Source organism: Hyperolius riggenbachi, chromosome 4, assembly GCF_040937935.1.
Source record: "Hyperolius riggenbachi isolate aHypRig1 chromosome 4, aHypRig1.pri, whole genome shotgun sequence".
Taxonomy (NCBI): Eukaryota; Metazoa; Chordata; class Amphibia; order Anura; family Hyperoliidae; genus Hyperolius; species Hyperolius riggenbachi.
Window position 1 is genome coordinate 37553990 of NC_090649.1, and position 20669 is coordinate 37574658.

The window sequence follows — 20669 nt, forward strand, 5'->3', positions numbered from 1 at the left end:
TAGTTTGCGGATCCGCCTGTGGCTTGGAGGCAGAGGCTTGGTCAGACCCTGAAAGGTGTCGCTCAGCAGGGTCTGACGACGCTGGGATGCAGGGGAGACAGAGGAGAGAGACGACCAGTGGTGCTCAGCAGAGCTCGAATATTCGAGTAGCTCGAATATTCGAGCTCTTTTTCAGCTATTCGAGCTCGGTATTCGAGCTCTGAATAGCTGCGGCTATTCGAATGGGCTATTCGAGTAAACGCGAATAGCCCATTCACTATTCGAGCTATTCGAGCAAACGGCGCTATTCGAGCTCGAATACCGAGCTCGAATAGCGTCATAGCCCAGATTGATGTCCTTAGAGCCAATCAGAGGGCTCCCAGGCCCTCTGACGGCAGCCAATCACAGAGGGGGACCCTGGCCAGCCCCTACCCTATAAATAGCGGCCGCCATGTTCCGTTTCTCCGTCCTTGCCTGAGACTTGCATAGAGAGAGAGTTGCTCCTTTGTGCTTTGGCTTAGCAAGAGCTTTATTGTGGTCATTTACCTAGCGTTTTTGCTCACATACACCTCCTATACACACCTATATTGTTGTTAGTTAGATAGACATTGTATTTTAGTTAGTAGCTTTTGTGTTACATAGAGACAGGCCAGCTGCTGCAGGCTTACAGCTTTAGGCCTCAGGGCCTGCCTGTGTGGGCAGCTGTCCTCCTGTCCTCTGTTAGTTTATTTCTCATTAGTATTAGACAGTATTAGACAGTATTAGTATTAGATAGTATTAGACAGTATTTCTGCTGTCCCTTTACTACTTAGTGATTGTTATATACTACTGTAACTGTACTAGGACACTCACTGTCACTGTTCATACTAGGCTACTAGCTCGGACTCCTGCGTGTGTGTGTGCACTCACTGTCTGTGTACTGTACACACACTCTATTTCCTTCTGATTACTGATTGATTATTGTAAATTCTACTTCCTGACAGTTACTACTTACTTACTGTAGTAGGGACACTCACTCAGTCACTGTTCATAGGCCAGCTCCTGCGCGTGTTTGCACGTGCGTGCACTCACTGTCTGTAGTGTACACACACTCTATTTCCTTGTGATTACTACTGATAGTGATTATTGTAACTGCTGCTAGTTGTACTTCCTGACTGTTACTACTTACTTACTGTACTAGGGACACTCACTCACTCTCTGTTCATAGGCCAGCTCCTGCGCGTGTTTGCGCGTGCGTGCACTCACTGTCTGTAGTGTACACACACTCTATTTCCTTGTGATTACTACTGATTATTGTAACTGCTGCTAGTTGTACTTCCTGACTGTTACTACTTACTTACTGTACTAGCGAGTCGGGACACTCACTCAGTCACCTCACCCACCAACCCACTCCATTAAAGTACCCCACTTTTCTCCCGCCCTTTTCAAAAACTTTTGTCTTTATGCCCAAAACATCGAAGATGTCTGGAAGTGGCAGCCAGCGCGGTTTGGGCAAGGGGAAGGGCAGCAAGGGAATCAGGAGGAGAGGGAGCAGCATTGTGGCAGGCCGCGGCCGCGCCACCATGCACAGTTCCGCAGCAGCAGCAGCAGCGTCAGTGGCTAACATTCCTCCCATAGCCACTGGCCGTGGACGCCTTGGGCGCCGCCCAGCAGGAGCATCTGCAACTCACGCTGCAGAGACACAGCAGCAGCAGTGTGTAGCACCTGCTCCTATTTTCCTCCAGCCGGGTCGGAAACGTCCCATTGAGGAAAAGGATGCATCCACTGTGGTGCAACTGATGATGGAGGATGAGCAGCCCGCCATCAGCTCTGCATCCGAGGCCTCCACCCTCACCACCACCACCACCACCACCCCTGTTCGCAGCAGCCGCCCAGCAGGGTCTGGGGAGGAGGCCAGTTCACCGTCACAAGTTGGCGACCTGTCACTCAGCAGTATTTTTACCCCAGGCACCATCAGGGTATTGTCTGCTGTTGTTGGCGATTTGGAGGAGGAGATGCTGATGGGCACTTTGGGGGATGAGGGATTGGACAGCAAGACTGTGGCGACAGTCAAGCAGCCCATCCATGCATCAGGAGAGGAGTTTGGGGGGTCATCATCCCAGCAGGACATGTTTCAGGAGGGGGAGGATGATGATGACCCGGTGACAGACAGAGACTGGGTGCCACCACCTCCAGGGGATGTCGTCCTCAGCAGCTCTGAGGAGGAGGAGGAGGATGCGCTTGTGGGCCTTGCAAGGAGGCGCATCATTGCAAGCATTGGCAGCAGTAGGCAGGTCCCACAGCCTGCTGGTGTCTCAGGCTCAGCAGCAGCAGCAGCAGCATCTGCCAGTACCACCACCAGCCGCACCCAAGCCCCCCCCCCCCCAACCACCACAGGGAGACAGGCAGCAGCGCTTCCATGCCGTAGGGGGATGTTTCTGTCACCAATCTGGCGATATTTCACCATGCCCACTGTGTACAGCAAGTACGCCACTTGCAACCACTGTCAGCGGAAGTTGAGCAGAGGTGCAGACCCCTTAAAGTTCAGCACCAGCTCGCTCATCAACCACCTTGCTGCGAAACATTTCCACCAGCATGAGGAGTTCCAGAAGCTGAAGGCATCTGGTGCTGGCAGTGGCACCACACCCATCACTGCACAGCCTTCAGCAGCAGCAGCAACAGCAGCCACCCGCCCTCCTGCTCCTCCAGCAGCACCAGCAGGAGTGCGTAAACGCACTGCTCCTCCCTCCTCTGCAACTCCTGCCGCCGACACTGAGGCCTATTCTGGCAGCCAGTCCTCAGTGGCCTCCTCCGCTGTGTCTGCTGATTCCCGTGCCAGCAAAAGGCCACGCCAGAGCCTTTTGAGCGAGTCCTTCCAGGGGGTGGTTAGGGCTCTGCCTCCCAGCAGCCGTCGCGTGCGGCAGCTGAACGGCTTGCTGGCACGGGCCATGTGCTCCCAACTCCTGCCGTACACGCTCGTGCAGGAGGGGAGCGACATTCGTGCGCTGCTTGCTTGCGCAGCCCCAGACTGGCAGCTCCCCAGCAGACACTTCTTTGCCCGCAAGGCCATTCCTGCACTGCACCGCTTTGTGATGGCCAATGTGGAGCGAGGGCTGGAGCACGCGGTTGGTGAAAGGGTCCACGTCACCATGGACTCCTGGAGCAGCCGCTTCGGGACAGGCCGCTACCTGTCCTTCACTGTCCACTGGGTCAGCTTGGTGGAAGGGGGTGAGGATGGGAGAGCAGCAGCGGGCACAGCAGCAGCAGCAACACAGTGGGTGGTGCCACCCCGCAGAGTCAGGGGAACTGCAGCAGGTTCCTCCGATCCTCTGCCATCCTCCGGCACACCTGGCCAAACCCCCCGCCTCAGCAGCAGCGTGAAGGCCCGCCACTGCCAAGCGCTGCTGCACTTGGTCAGCCTTGGGAAGACCAAGCTGACGGCAACCCATGTGTTGGCCAAACTCCAGGAGCAGGAGAGGATTTGGCTGACCCCCAGAAGCCTCAGAGTCGGAGAGGTGGTGGCCGACAATGGGGCCAATCTGGTTGCCGCAATAGACAGGGGAAACCTGACCCACATCCCCTGTCTTGCCCACGTGCTGAACCTGGTGGTGCAGAAGTTCTTGCGCACCTACCAGGGGATGGGCGAACTGCTGGAAACGGCAAGGAACGTTGTGCGTCACTTCCGGCGCTCGGCTGCAGCCTGTGCGAGCCTGGAAGACGTGCAAAAGGAGCTGGATCTGCCACGCCATCGGCTGATCCTTGACGTTCCGACTCGCTGGAACTCCACCCTGGCGATGTTGGAGCGTCTGGTTGAACAGAAGCGCGCTGTCAAACAGTACCTTGCCCTGGCCACTGTTTCCGCCGCTCAGAGAAGGGACAAGACCAGCAACATCCCGTCCATCGTCCCCGATGATGACTGGAGGCACATGCAGCAGGTGTGCTTAGTGCTGGCTCCCTTTCTGCAGGCCACTAACATGGTGAGCAGGGACCATGCTATGGTCTGCGAGTGGGTGCCCCTGGTTTGTCTGCTGAACAGGGCCCTCGATGCTTTGCTGGAACAGGGAGCGGCAGCCTTGGACCAGCAGGAGCGGCAAGCAGCTGCACAGTCCACCTCTGAGGGGGAGGAGGAGGACTTGGTGGAGGTCCCTGACCTTGCTGCTGATGAGGGGGAGCAGCACAGTGCAGCTGAGTTGGTGCGGGGGTGGAGAGAGGATGAGGCTGACGAGGCAGAGGAGGAGGATGAGGAGAGCAGCACTGCCGTCGATGTGCCAGCAGACGTGGCCCGCCTCTTCCCAATGGCAGCGCACATGCTGACGTGCCTGCGCAGGGACCCCAGGGTGATCCAGATGAAGCAGAGGGAGGACATCTGGATCAGCATGATGTTGAACCCACGCCTCAAGGGGAAGTTGAGCCAGTTCCTGCCGCCTGCAGGAGGAGACCCAGCGCAACAAATAAGGAGCTTGCAGCAGGCCCTTGTTGAGCGCTTGGAGGAAGCCTTCCCCCAGCCTTCCACCCCCACTGTCCAGCAGCCAGCACAGAGGCAGCAGCAGGTGCCTGCATCCAGCAGCAAGCGCCCCACAGACCTGCTGTCTCTCAGCCACGAGCTCTACAGGACTGTAGAGGCTCCGGCAGCAGTGACTAGAGAGGAGGTGCATGCAGCAGCATCCTCCACCGGTCACAGCCAGCGCCTGACCCGCATGGTGGCTGACTACATGGGGTCCTACAGCGGGCTTGACAGCGATGCCCCTGTTGATCCCATGGAGTATTGGGTCAAGCGCCTGGAGATCTGGAGCGAGCTGGCGCAGTACGCCCTGGAAGTGCTGTCCTGCCCCCCTTCCAGCGTGCTGTCCGAGCGCTGCTTCAGTGCAGCTGGTGGTGTGGTCACCGAGAAACGCTCACGTCTGTCTCACAAGTCTGTGGACAGACTGACGTTTCTCAAGATGAACCAGGCGTGGGTGGAAGGCGAGTTCCTGGCCCCTGTTGTCGGCGAGAGGGGGACATGAACTGGCTAAGAACCATCGTTAATGTGCCTTACCACCCTTTACCACCTCCTGGCTCCTGCTCACTAAGCCAGCCTGGTTCACTTTGACTATTACGTCGCCTGCAGCCACACATTTTACACCTACAGTGGGCTGCTGTGTACTGCCCTTCTGCTGTCTGTCTGTGTTTCCCACTGCCAGGGTACACAGATTTACCTTCTGCTGCCACTCTGCCACCAGCTATTACGTCAAACAATAGCTATATATCTGTGTAATTTGTTTTACAAACAAAACCAAAAAACCATTAAAAAAAAAAAAAGGTTTAATTTTTCTGAGGTGCCCGGGTTGAAAACTGTGTTGTCCCAGTTGTGTATTGGACACGATGTGGGCTGCACGACCGCTGTCTGGGACCTCCTGTTGTGTTCATTTACGGCCTGGTATCACCGCTAGGTACCAGGGCTATTATGTCACGCTGCCTGCCTGCTGCCACACTCACACTACTCCTCCATTCCTCCTGCTGCTGCTGTCCGTCTGTGTTTCCCACTGCCAGGGTACACAGAATTACCTTCTGCTGCCACACTGCCACCAGCTATTACGTAAAACAATAGCTGCTCACATTACTCCTCCATTCCTCCTGCTGCTGCTGCTGTCGGTCTGTGTTTCCCACTGCCAGGGTACACAGAATTACATTCTGCTGCCACTCTGCCACCAGCTATTACGTCAAACAATAGCTATATATCTGTGTAATTTGTTTTACAAACAAAACCAAAAAACCATTAAAAAAAAAAAAAGGTTTAATTTTTCTGAGGTGCCCGGGTTGAAAACTGTGTTGTCCCAGTTGTGTATTGGACACAATGTGGGCTGCACGACCGCTGTCTGGGACCTCCTGTTGTGTTTATTTACGGCCTGGTATCACCGCTAGGTACCAGGGCTATTATGTCACGCTGCCTACCTGCTGCCACACTCACACTACTCCTCCATTCCTCCTGCTGATGCTGCTGTCTGTCTGTGTTTCCCACTGCCAGGGTACACAGATTTACCTTCTGCTGCCACTCTGCCACCAGCTATTACATCAAAAAATAGCTATATCTGTGTAATTTGTTGTAAAAACAAAACAAAAAAAAACAAAAAAAAAAAAGGTTTAATTTTTCTGAGGTGCCCGGGTTGAAAACTGTGTTGTCCCAGTTGTGTATTGGACACAATGTGGGCTGCACGACCGCTGTCTGGGACCTCCTTCCTGCTGTGTTTATTTACAGCCCCGGTATCACCGCTAGGTACCAGGGCTATTATGTCACGCTGCCTGCCCCATTGACTGCCTGCTGCCACACACTCATCCTCCTCCTCCTGCTGCTGAATTTACCTCCTGCTGTCTGTGTGTTTCCACTGCCAGGGAGCACATACAATGGCGCTTCCAACATGCGTGCGCCACCAGCTATTTGTTACGCTCAAAAATAGTTGCATTTCTTTAAAAAAAAAAATTGAAAAGAGAAATAAGTGAAGAAGAAGACGATATAGAAGAAGATGAAGAAGATGAAGAAGAAGAAGATGAAGAAGAAGGAGATGAAGATGAAGAAGATGAAGAAGATGAAGAAGAAGATGAAGAAGATGAAGAAGAAGATGAAGAAGATGAAGAAGATGAAGATGAAGAAGATGAAGAAGATGAAGAAGAAGAAGATGAAGAAGAAGAAGATGAAGATGAAGAAGAAGAAGATGAAGAAGATGAAGAAGATGAAGAAGATGAAGAAGAAGATGAAGAAGATGAAGAAGATGAAGAAGAAGATGAAGAAGATGAAGAAGATGAAGAAGAAGAAGAAGATGAAGATGAAGAAGATGAAGAAGATGAAGAAGAAGATGAAGAAGATGAAGAAGAAGATGAAGAAGATGAAGAAGATGAAGAAAAAGAAGATGATGAAGAAGAAGATGATGATGAAGAAGATGAAGAAGAAGAAGAAGACAATATAAAAGAAGAAGAAGATATAGAAGAAGATATAGAAGAAGAAGATATAGAAGAAGAAGATATAGAAGAAGAAGAAGAAGATATAGAAGATAAAGAAGAAGAAGAAGAAGTATATACAGTACTGAACAAAATTCTGGACACAACTTCTCTTTTCACCTTTTTTTTTTTTAAAGGAACATCCCCACATAATCACTTGCTGTTGTTACTTGGAAAAAAAGAGGTTTCTTGCATCATTCACCCTCAAAACAAGTGTTGGAAGCTATTTAAGGCCATTTCGAATAGTCAGCTCGAATAATGAGCTCGAATACCGACTCGAATAGTGAGCTCGAATTCCGAGGTCGAATCGAATAGTAAAAATTATTCGACTCGAATATTCGACTGACCTCGAATAATTTACTATTCGAATTCGACCAAACTCGAATTTTAAAAAGGGGTATTTGAGCACCACTAGAGACGACCACTGGCTGCCAGCCTCAATGTCTGTGTCCTGAGTAGCCGAGGTGGAAGAGCGCTTGCGTGCTACTACTGCTGCTGCTGTGGGGGATTCACGACCCTGAGGGAGAGATGATGCTGCTGCGCTGGTGTGCCTTCTGCTCTCCGGAACCCCCGCCAGCAGTGCCTGCTTCCTCTTAAACTCCGCATACTCGCGGCAGTGGCGGCTTCTCAGGTGGCCCTGGAGGGATGAGGTACCCATCTTGCTCAGACTTTTCCCTTCAGCTCAATCTTTTGCTGCATAACCTGCACACCGCATACCTTTTGTCATCAGTACATTCCTCAAAGCAATCCCACACTGGTGACTTTAATGTACTGCGGCCCCCACTAGCAGAGGGTGCAGCGGAACAATGTGTGGTAGTAGTTGCCGGGGGTTGCATGGTGGTGGTGCCGGCTGAAGCAGTGTCCTGTCTACTTCCTCCACGCCCACTGCTGCCGATGCCCCTGCCTGACATATGGCGATATCCTTGCCTAGGACGAGGTGACTCGTCATCCTGCTCTGACCATTCTTCCACGGACTCATCAGGCTGCGCATAGTTAGGGTCCACAACGTCGTCATCATCAGCAGCATCATCATAATCCAGCTCTTCCTCTGACTCCCCCGCCTCCTCTTCTGTCCCTACATCCCCAGACACAGACCCCTCTTCTTCATCACCAGAACTCAACAACGCTTGTGATTGTGGCCCGATCTCAATCTCTGCCACATCAGTCCCCAGTAAGTCCTGAGCTTCTTGCATCAGCAGGTTCCCAGATGCCGGACTGAGGGACAGAACGCTGTCATCCTGGGAGGGCTGCTGACCAGTGGGTGCTGGGGTGGATGTCACAACAAGCGTGGGACGTTGGCTGCTGCTGCTACTGCTGTTTGGAGTGGTGCTCACAGTAGAGGTCTGGGAGGAAGTCATGATGTCCATGAGTACGTCAGGTTTCATTTGCTCAACCACCACATGGGGACCAGAAACTTTAAAATATTTGGACAATGGCGTCCGCTGACTCGGCCCAGGCTTTGCTGCCCCCCTTTCTGCTGCATCATGACCACGTACAGCTGGGCGTCCTCTCCCTGGACGTGGAGCAGTCCCAGGAGTGGCTGAGGCAATTGAACTCCCTTTCCTCTCACCCCGCAAAACCCTGCCAGACATGTTGCTAGTAATGAATCACTGGATGCAGTGGGCACAGTACAAGGTCACTGAAGGATGCAGTGGGCACAGCAGTGGGCACTGGATATACAACTAGGTCACTGAAGGATGCAGTGGGCACAGTACAAGGTCACTGAAGGATGCAGTGGGCACAGCAGTGGGCACTGGATATACAACCAGGTCACTGAAGGATGCAGTGGGCACAGTACAAGGTCACTGAAGGATGCAGTGGGCACAGCAGTGGGCACTGGATATACAACTAGGTCACTGAAGGATGCAGTGGGCACAGTACAAGGTCACTGAAGGATGCAGTGGGCACAGTACAAGGTCACTGAAGGATGCAGTGGGCACAGCAGTGGGCACTGGATATACAACTAGGTCACTGAAGGATGCAGTGGGCACAGTACAAGGTCACTGAAGGATGCAGTGGTCACAGCAGTGGGCACTGGATATACAACTAGGTCACTGAAGGATGCAGTGGGCACACAAGCATGTCACACTGTGTAATGAGATGCTTATATGCCAGCGAGCGAGCAGTGGGCGCAGGGCACGGCACAAGGTCACTGACAGAATGAATGAACAGCGCTGGCAGAGAGTGGCGGCGTCGGCGGTGTGACTGGCTGCCTGCAAATAGTACAAGTGTATAACTGTCACTGGAATATACAAGTGAACACTGCAGCTGCACTAACCTGCCTGCCTGCACTACACACAGATAATCCCCACTCCCACTACACTGACTACACTGCAGCACTGAACCTGCCTGCACTACACACAGTTAAATAATCACTAGACTCCCACACTCCCACTACACTACACTGACTACAACTAACTACAGCAATCACTCACTGACTAGCTAACTGTGTACAGTATAAGAGCAGTGTTAGCAAAAAAAACGCTTTGTTTTTAACACAATAAATGCACTTGCTCAAACAACAATGGCCTGGAGATAATCCTCTCAGCACCACAGTCTAGCAAGGACAGAGCTTTTCCATCATGGCCGCTGCTTTATATTCAGGAGGGGAGGGCATAGCTCCCCTCCTGTGATTGGTTGCTAGGGCCTGGCTGGGGCCCTCTGATTGGCCTGCAATGTGTCACTTCCGCATAGTTTGACGCATTTCCGCTAACCACGACTTCAGCGCCGGGTTTCACTAACGTGAATGCGGATTTCTGTCCGCATTCACGCGAAGCCGAAGCAGATTTTCGTGGTTAAAAATCTATTCACGGCTTAGCGTGTCCGAGGCGGAATGCGTCAAAATGGTCGTGAATCCACGCGTAAGCGTGATCACGACCTGGCGGTGAGCACCATTGGGAGTCAGTAACGATTCTTAGCAAAGACTCCCCAATGCTCCTGAGAGTCCTGCTTAGGGATGGTCGGATATACATATTACCGATTCCAACCAAATTCCACCTTCCAACAATGCTGAGTCCCAATTCTGCAGAACTCCTTCTCCTCCTCCTCTCCAAATAAATGAGGACCGTATTACATGTCAGTGCAGTAACCGTCTGGTATCCACGAGTTGTTCATTTTTATAAATGTCAGATAAAGGACACTGCTGTGTGATAGGCAACTTCGCTTGTCTGTCACATCCCCCCTGATGCACTGAAGGTCCTTTCTAACAGGACACTAGAGGCAGGGCGAGACAGCTGTTCCATAGCCAATTGCAATAGCTCTGGCCACAGGTCAAGCCTGCATACCCGAAAACCCAGAGGTTCCTCGCTCCTCACACTGTCCACAGTGCTGGTTAACCCAAGGTAGTCACATACCTGTTGGTTGAGGAGTTCCCTGAGGGTGGCAGAGACTGAGGATCATGCAGAGGCCTTAAAAACATTGATAAAATGGGCGTACGAAGAAGGAATAATCAGTAAAGTGGAAAAAGACTTTGTGTTGATCACGGACCCTGTTCAAGCACATTTCTATCAACTCCCGAAAATACATAAATCCACCACTAATCCACCAGGATGGCCGATTATAGTGGGTATAGAGTCAATCACATCACATTTGTTGGAGTTAGTAGATCTACAATTACATCCCTTTGTGCAAAATCTTCCATCATATCTCAAAGATTCCACGCATTTACTCAATGAATTGTCTAACATCAAGTGGGAAACCAGATGCCAGTGGGTGACCCTGGACGTGGCAGTACTCAAACATCCACCATCAAATAGGCCTGAGAGCTGTTTGGCACTAGATTCTAACCTACCACTCAAATAGAAATACTTCATGATCCAGGCCATAACATTTATCCTTACTCACAACAGCTTCAGATTCTTAGATACCGTTTACATCCAGAAACGAAGAACCGTGATGGGGCGAGCTTCGCGCCTAGCTATGCCAACCTCACGATGGGACTACTGGAAGAATAATTACTAGGCCCGGATAACCCCTTTACAACAAACATCATTAAATACAAGAGATACATAGATGATTTGATCCCTATTTGGGACGGAGACAGTGAGTCAATTAAAAAATTCCAGAACTACCTCAATGATAATGATTGGGGTATCTCCTTCACCTCAAACTCTAGCAAAGAACACATTGAGTACCTTGACTTGATCCTCTTCCACGAAGAAGCAACCATCATATCAAAGAATTTCTTCAAAACAGTTGATTCCAACTCTTACATTGACTATAAAAGTAGCCACCCCAAACCATGGAGGAACAATATACCCTACGGTCAATTTCTTAGAATACAAAAAAATTCCAGTGACTTAAGTACATTTGATATCCAGTCCAAGATCCTGATGAGGAAATTTAAGAAGAATGTCCCCAGTATAATTGATAAAAGAAGCAAGGAAAAGAGCAAGAATAACCCAAAGGGACACCTTGTTGAAAAAGGAGAAATCAAAGAAAGAGGACAGAGATGACAACGGAAGTGTTAAGTTCATTACGAGATTCTCCAATCAACATAACAACATAACAAAAATTCTGGGCAAACACTGGCCCTTGCTACAAATGGACCCAATACTAAGAACAAACCTACCCGATAAACCGAGATGTACTTTTCGTAGAGCCAAAACACTCAAAAACAGGCTAGCTCCCAGTATGCTGAGAGATACAAATCAACAGCCGGGAGTGAAAAAACTAAACGATCACCCGTGCTCTGTAACATGCTGTTCCCAATCAAACTGCTTGTGCTGTACGATGATAGAAAAATAAGCTTTTTTCTTCAATACCACATTAACAGGTGAATCACACCTGATCAAACATGATATTGACTGCTCCACAACATTCGTGGTCTACCTGGTGACCTGTCCATGTGGATTACAATATGTGGGCCGCACCACGCAACAGTTATGCACAAGATGGGGCCAGCACAGACGAAATATTGCTAATAGCTACCTCAAACACGGACTATCCAGACACTTTAGGAATTTCCATTATAATAAAATAGATGGGACAAAAATATGTCCCATAGAACATGTCCCGGATTCAACACGAAATCATATGAGTAGATTGAAAATGAGAGAGATGTTCTAGATCTACAAACTTGGTACATTACAGCCAGAGGGGTTGAACATATGCTTGGAGCACAATCTATAACACCTTGTACTGACTCCCTGCTCAAAGTCCTTGGCCCTCGTAGTGAATTGATCACCCATCACACTAGCAACATTCTCTGCCACACTTTAAACAACTAAGCCTGAACCAGATACATCTTTTTTTTGTGGGGGTGGGGGGGGATGGGAAGCCAGACTCCTATAAGCCCACTAGGCCCTGTTCGCATGTAATTTTGCTGAGGACACCCCAAGAATCGATGTTTCCTCTTGCTAAGGGGGTGAAGTTCTTCCCCACATATACTGCCCTCTACTTGGTACAAATCACATACACCCCGAATGCCAGGGTGTATTGACATATGAATATCCTTTCTAATGCTATAAGGACACACCTGCCAGTTAAATTTTTTGATATTTTTAATTTCAACATTCTCCGGAGCTGTATGAAATGCAGTATATTTTTTCCATGTACAATTAATACTGCTTTTATCACGTATATGCTGTTGCTTATTCATTATCTATAACATTGTCTCTTGTCAGATATGCTGTATGTGTGTATGTAGATATTTATATTTGTATGATTTATCCTACATCCCACCTTATAACCCGTTTTTTTTGTATTACTTTTACATTTCTTTCCTATTGCTCTATCATTTACTGTTTTAATTATGGTATTATCAAACATCAAAAAAATTGTTTTATTCCCTCATATACTTCCCCCCCCCCCCCCCCCATCCCCTCCATAATCTCCGCAGTACTGAGCCTTATTTCCTTATGCCTCCCAAAATGGCCGCCGCCTATTCCCCCTATTGTGTCCCTTCTAGAACTTCTAGGAAATGGCCGCCGAGTACTCTGCGGAGAGGAGGACCTGCCTCAGATCTCCCCATGCGCTCACCCCTGTCACATGACAGGTGATGACTGTGGCGGTCGGGTTCACCAGCAGAACCACGCAATCAGCGCAATCGTACAAAATGTCACACAAAATCTGTTCTGGAGTACCCCTTTAAATTCATTAGCCTGTTTGTAGAAAAACAGTGTTTATTTCAGCCTAGACTTCTGCTGCACAAGGAAGAGATGAATATCTCTCCTTGGCAAGGGAGCCATAAAGCAACAGATTCACTTTACAGTCATTGTTCCCTAGAGGGAGCCCCAATAAACCAGAGCATTCACATAGCTCACAAATCTACTTCAAAGGTATCGATAAAAGGAGATATGGACAAGAAAACATTCTGCATGTTCATGCCAGCCACATATTAGAGGAATTGATGTGGTGTTTATGCTTCCCTAGCTAGGGGTCCATAAACCATGATGGCAGAGTCACTGGTTCCTACTACAAAGAACTTCTCATAAGAAGCAGGATACAGGAACGCATCGTAAAATCATTAGCTGACATTCCTGCCTGTAGCCTGTCCTGCAGATACCCAGAGACATGTCCCTTGATGAGCTTTTGATATCTAATTTCACAGTAGTCCATAATTCACCGATTGAGCCAAGCGGTCCACAACTCACAGTGCGTCATGCGACCAGCACAGCACACCTTCTGAGATGTTAATTGATCACACAGTTGCCTCACAGCCTGAGATATCGAGTACATAGGCAGGGAAGGTGTCACTCCAAGTGAGTTTGATATCGATTGGTTCAGCGCATGATGACGGAATGTAAAATGTTGGTTTTTATATGATATGTCAGATATCCACTGAGTTATGGCATAATGGGAGAAACTGCCAATTCTGTCCCTCGGACAATAGGGGCGGACTTCAGCAGCCTGAGGTCAGATTGCTAAGGGTGGGAGAACATCTCTTGTTACCATCCACACCCTCTGGCAGAGAAAGGGTTAAAACCGACTGACACTCAGCCTGAGAGAGAGTCCTGCTGCAGCCATCCTTTACCATCACAGATTTGGCTGGATTATAAAAGGACTAACATCCATACCACGGAACTTTCCAGAATTGGACTTCATATCTTCTGTTGGACTTCATAACACACAGGACACGGTGACTTGACAAATTGCTCAGAACTATCAATAGCTAATTTTTACTTTTAATCCTTATTATTGCTGTATCGATTTGTCTATAATGCTATATTCAATTCTGCATTATTTCTTTAAATAAACGATTAAAAAATTGTTCATCTAAGTGCTGTTCTGAAAACCTCCGTAAACGAATTCATATCTCCGTAGAGACGTTACCATAACTGTTTTGATATTAATTATTGTTAGTTTTGCTATCTCTAGAAAGGTTGTCAAATTAACCCTTTTTCTTACAGGATTTAGCTAGAGCTAGACTTAGCGCATTAGCACGCTTTATTGCGGATTGCTGGCAGTGACCTGGCCTCTACAGTATATGAGAGCCCAGATTGTATCGATTGTATAAACAATCAAAATTGGACTGTGTGTGGACTCACCAACCAATCCAAAAGGTTGCTTTGCCTGAAGTCTGACTGCCTTCAGGATTCCCTCAGGGTCTGAGGCTTTATGGAAAACTGCAGCAAAGGGAACAGGAATTGGTGGGTGACTGCGCATACGTCACATTGTCGGCAGCGGTGTGCCCAATCTTAGGCGTCAGTCTATTCACCGTATTTCAAACCATCGGATGCGACTATTCCCCGAATGGTAACGGTGCCCGATTAGACAAGATTGGCGCGCGTTGTTGTATTATTACCTGACGACCCAGCAACCTGTTATTTAACGTCAGCTCACTAACAGTCTTACAAGCCATCGGAGGGGATTAATCCCTGATGGTACTGGAGTAAGTTAGACGGGCTCGCGGGGCTGGACGTCACAGTGACCTCATTGGCCACGCCCCCAGCCATACGAGCACGCGGGGAAACAATTCCATTTAATTTGTACAGCGGCAAGGATCGCCGCATAGGCGCCTAAGATTGGGGACTCCTTCTCCCAGGTAAGTCTGAGATCCCCATCCATTGACTCCCTCTCTTACACACCGCTCATACAGATCCGATTACTGGCTCCCTACACACCTGGGCAGCACTGCTACTATTTTTTATTCATATATGTTTATGCACTTATTTTTGGAAATGCTCCACCACTACCTGTTAAGCCTTCCCTTTGCTCTCATATGGGTCACATGCTAATCCTAAAGCCCCTCCACTGCAGCCACACTTTTTTGCCCTCCCATCATTCTTCATATCTTTTTGGTGATTATATTTTGATCTAACCTTATCTACATATGTCCCCTTTATAAAGTTTAACTTTTAAATATATAGACGGGAAGCACATAGGAAAATGTCCAACAGCGGATGCCACTATTTACCATCACACAAGATTATTTACTGTGGCTTATGTTTTTACTGCAAGATATGCATTATTTGGCCATTATGTGTTTACTAGGTTGTGTTACCTTTTTATGTATATATGCTGATGATACATGATGATTGTAAGCTACAGTATATGATGTCTTACAATGTTTTACACTGCATGATGTATTCGAGAGAAGGTCTGGCCTCTTAGTGCCTTGTTTGTTTTTTCAAAGGCACGGCACTCGACCTGATGAAGAGGTTGCTACCGCGAAACGTGCTGTCAATTTAAAAGTGCCCTATTAAAGTAATTCTTTTTATGATATCCTGAGTGACTACTTCATAAGGTAGGATCTTTCCTTACCATTTGTTTTTGATTTATACATATAAATACATACAATCGTGGTCTTTCTAACCAGTGGTATATTAACCATCATTTGAGTACCCCAAGGGTGCCTCCTACCCTCTTCTATTGTATCTTACCCCCTCTGGTTGTGGGTCACCACCTAGGGGGGTGTTTTTTTCCTAAGGAGTTGCGGCCATCGAAGCGAAGACACAAGGCCGAGTGGACACGGTACTTCCCCACATGCGATTCAGTTTGGTTGCTGTACTGCTTTGTGAGTATATATGAATATTTTATTATACTTACTCATCACACCTGCGATAATACACCAGATCAGGCTCCCGGTGTCCTCCCGCCCCTTTTCTCTATCCCCCCAGCATCCATTCTGTTGGTTGAGGAGTTCCCTGAGGATGGATCCAGAGGTTCCTCGCTCCTAACACTGTCCACAATGCTGGCCAACCCAAGGTAGTTGGATACATGTTGGTTGAGGAGTTCCCTGGATGCAAGTTGTATTTGGTTACACAAAACTGAGAAATCAGAGTCAGATGATTTCTGTACTGACTGCACAGCCTTGTCTATTACAGAATGCTTTTGCATGCAAACCAGTTTGGAAGTGAATATCCTCCATTTATTGCAACCAAATGCAATTTGCATTCAAGCTGTTTTTATAATTACTGAAGTTCCAACTTACTGAAAGTGTCTGAGTGCAGAGGGTAATCATTGTCTGTATGTAAATTCACCACTTCCCTCAGCAACTCCATTCCCCTTTAAATTCTGGACCATAGCATGAGCACAGCTTCGCTTGCTTGTGTGTATATTTCAGCAGCCATTGTGGTCTGGCTTCAGGCTGTAGCTCTCCTGTGCCAGTACTGCCCATTTATGTAATGGTGTGAGTAGTGCAGTTCAGTGCTGTTCGGATACCCCTTTTCAAAATCCAAATTGAATTTGGATCCAGATACCCAGATATCTGGATTCAAATCAGATATCCGAATCCGAACTTTTTGGTATCCGAGTAAAATCGGATATCCGAACCCAATATCCTGGATATCTGGTCGGATTCAGATATCCAGATAGAAAACCAGAAGTGGCCTGAAAATGGCTTAAATTGCTCTCTCCCTCAAAAAGGGATTTTTGCCATTTGAAGGGATTTTTGCTTTTGTTATAATCACTTCTGCAGCATGTACTGCTGGCTGCAGTTTTACTGTAGACAAGCAGTTTTTGATTTCTTTGCGTGCATTTGCTCGCATAGTTTTGCTTGCGCTCACACTGAGTGTTGATTCCATCTGCAGTCGCTCTGAAGTTAATGACAGTTTAAGATGCTCTTGTGTAAGCAAAATGTCTGTTGCAGTGGAGCTGCAATTCCTTTCATGCAGGCTGCATAGCTTTGTCTGCCCTTTCCTGCTGTCAGCTTGTGACTGATTACCATTCACCTGTGTGGGAATCTGCATGTCTGCTCCCATTGGATGACCTCAGTATACAGAACTGCTTCCTGCAGTGCTCCATGGGCTATCATAGTTTCAGCATCAGCCTGTCTTGCTGTTACTTCAGCCCCAGATCATGTTCCTACTTCAAGTGTTAATTCATGTGGACTGCATTGATATCCTGCGTAGGAGTCAATGAGTCCTTCTAGTCCTGTTCCTGTTTATCAGTATTTGTTACTTTGCTAGTCTTGCATCACATATTCGTTCATCGCCGATATATACGCATACTAGCACGTTTGTTATTTTGCTTGTATTCGTGTTATGTTAATATATCAGTGCTGCTGATGTATACGTACCCGAACTGTTTATATCCTGTTATTATATAGGAGAGAACTGTTCTGTTCTCTCCTATATAATATTGTATCCACCCTGGGTGGAGGGTTGCGACCCTTTTCTACTATCTACAGAGAGCGACTTCTTATTCCTGAGTGGGGTCAGGATAATCTCCCCACCTGCCTTTACAGTGGTTGCCTATTGGTGACCCATGCTTGTGAGTATAACAACTATTACTCTTTGTCATTATCCCCTTTGTCAATACATACTACACTATTGGGGCTCTTGGTGTTCCTCTGTTTATCTCGTTTGTTTATATCCTGTGTTCAGTCAGTCAGCTTTGGCACGATTTGGTAGGTTGCGCTTATCGTGATCACCCGTGCTTAGTTAGCTTAGTCCTGTTCCTGTTACCTTGCGTGGATTGCGCTCACTTCTGCGTAGAAGTAGCAAATCCTTCCTAGTCCTGTTCCTTGTATTGCTCTAGTTCCTAGCTAGTGTTCCTTGCTTATGTTATATATCGGTTCATCGCCGATATATACATATGTCAGTCAGTCGTTTGTAGTTTCATTTATAGCTGTAATTGTAATACGCTAGGAATATCCTATCCATTGTATATTTGTATGTATTGCGTTTGCCTGCCTTTGATTCTGCTGTTTCCTGACTATTCTGTCCTGTCATTGCGAAGTAGGCCATCGCTGCGTTCGCGATTGGCTACCTCGTTTCAGTCTGTCCTGTTGTGGGCGCTTGCTGTCACTAAGGCAGTGACTAGTTTACCAAGCGTTCATTCTGTCTACCTGTCCCTGTCTTTCTGAGTTCTGATTGATACGCTCAGCGCTACTTTTGCACTGAGCCATTATTGTTAAGTATTGTTTGTGGTTGCTCAGATCTACGCCTGCTCTGTGCGCCACATCTCATACGGGAGTCAGTCCTCTCCTCCACTACACTGGGGATATCCTGGTTCCTTGTGCTTGCGTGTGTGTCTCATTCACATCAGGATCTGCATTATGTGCTGACTGTGGAGAATATACCACCGAGCGTAACAGGTTTCCAGGTTTGAGAGCATGAAATGTTTGTTAGATTGCTGACTGGTGTGGGTAGAGTAGGGACCCTTTTGACTCGGAGGAACCTCAGCGCTTGTGAAAGATTTCTAGTACAGGAGGGGTTTTTTTTGCATGCAAAACAATTTGGAAGTGAATTCAATTTAGTGCAACCGAATACAACTTGCATTGAATTTGCTTTAACATTACTAGAGTTCCAGCTTGTTGTGAGTGTTTGAGTGCAGAGGGTTAATGATAGTTTGTACTTTAAAGGACAACTGAAGCCAGAGGGATATCTAGGCTGCCACATTTATTTCCTTTTAATCAATACTAGTTGCCTTCAGGGCCGGTTTAAGCAACAATGGGGCCCCAGGGCAAAATAAACCTGGGGGGCCCCCCCAACATATACCCCGTAACAAAAATCGGCATTAGGGGACCTTTTTTGCAGCTAGTATAGTCAGGGGGTGAAGTCCCAATGGGTCGGAGCTCCACATTCTGGCTATCCCAGCCTGCATGGGGGACAAGGGGTTAAAAAGTTTCAGCAGGGGGGACCCCACATAATTTTAAAAAAAATAAAAATTCCCACACTCTAAACATAACAAAAAAATTGGGAAAATAGGAAAAAATGCCAGGGATCTTCATACAGCCATATTGCGGCTGTATAGCGATCCCTGGCCAAAGCGCTGTGGCTGCGTATAGACCTCCTGGAAACCCCGTCAGGAAATTTATTGCGCTTTCGTTTGATGCATGTAAAATTACTCTACCATTAGGTTTGCTACTGAAAGTGACATTTACCGCATTTAAAAGTATACTTTTTTCCTTCGAAACTTTAAAATCGATTTTCTCAAAAACTATAAGGTCTTTTTGAAAAATAGTTTTTTCCTCTTATTCCTAATGATCTCCTTAACATATCCTGCAAATTTAGGGTTTCTAGCATTAAAGGTGGATTTGCTATTAACCATTAAAGTCGGCAGGTTTTTAAATGTGTATTTTTTTTCCTTTGAAACTTTAAAATCGATGTTCTCAAAAACTATAAGGCCGATTTGAAATAAAATTTTCCTCTTGTAGCCACTGGGGGCCCCTACAAGCTCTGGGGCCCTGGGGCAGCTGTCTCCTTTGCCTCTATGGTAGCGCCGGCCCTGGTTGCCTTACTATCATGTTGATCCTTTGCTTTTACTTTTAGCCATAGACCCTGAACAAGCATGCAGCAGATCAGGTGTTGCTGACATTATTGTCAGATCTGACAAGATTAGCTCCATGCTTGTTTCTGGTATTATTCAGACACTTCTGTAGCCAAATAGATCAGTAGGCCTACCAGGCAACTGGTATTGTTTAAAAGCAAATTAATATGGCAGCCTCCATATACTTCTCACTACAGTTGTTCTTTAATCATTACCACTACCTCTGGCTCTCTATACAGTTACTGCTCTATACAATATCTATACTTATTCCTACTAGTGCTAGTCTCACAATTGCACATACCCAATGCCTTTTCTAATCTCCACCTTTGCAACCTATCCTACAACTTGTGCAATTCCCAATGAGTACAAATCTGCTAGTCTGGAATAAGAAAAGCTCACCATAATTCTCTGAGGACTTCCAGAAGATCTTAGTAGCTGTCCCCACAGCTCTCATAGCAGAGGGAGAAGGGGGTGGAGTCAGGTGATCTCTTCTGTGATGTGGAGTTTGGGAGCAAATCTGAGTCTATTGCCTGCAAGGAGCTAAAGGACCAATGCAGGAACTAGCCAGCCAGACAACACTATGCACAATACATTATACATTGCTAATTTATGCAAATGTACTTTAGGCTTTAAATATTCCATAATATACTGGGTAGATACATTAGTGTTATCTGAAAGATAGATTAATCTGTTGAGCACAACATCCAAATTTCTGTATGGCTTTGGATTCTGCCAAAACAAATGCCTTGCTTCTATAGGCTAAGCCTTGTACCCTCACCAGTCTGCAGTGACATATGTTAGAGTTATTAGGACAGTTTACCTTTGGCTGATTGCCTCTTTTCCATCCTTAGAACATTGGCGTATACTTCTTCCTGAACAGATTCCACTGTAAATACACCTGTGTTAATGTGAATTTCCAGACAGGGACACACAAGTACATTGGTAAAATTATTATTATTATTTATTTTATTATAAGATAAGCAATAACAGAGGCATTTAGAATACAACAAAATGTCATGGTAAGCATTGAGCAATACAATTCTTAGAGATGAGATTCCATGACTAAACGCTGTAACATTCTAACA

General features: G+C 47.2%; 1 protein-coding gene across 5 annotated transcripts in view; it reads right to left on the reverse strand.

The window, feature by feature from the left end:
• Window positions 1–20669, reverse strand: part of LOC137571170 (fucolectin-4-like) — a 200510-nt gene that overhangs the window by 139748 nt on the left and 40093 nt on the right. For 3 of the 5 annotated variants that reach the window (XM_068279973.1, XM_068279972.1, XM_068279970.1), the window contains one exon: window positions 20405–20482. In XM_068279973.1, coding sequence (XP_068136074.1) covers window positions 20405–20429 — 25 coding nt within the window. In that variant the 5' untranslated portion in view covers window positions 20430–20482. The remainder of the gene's footprint in view (window positions 1–20404; window positions 20483–20669) is intronic. The other 2 variants (XM_068279974.1, XM_068279971.1) reach the window with 1 other exon arrangement.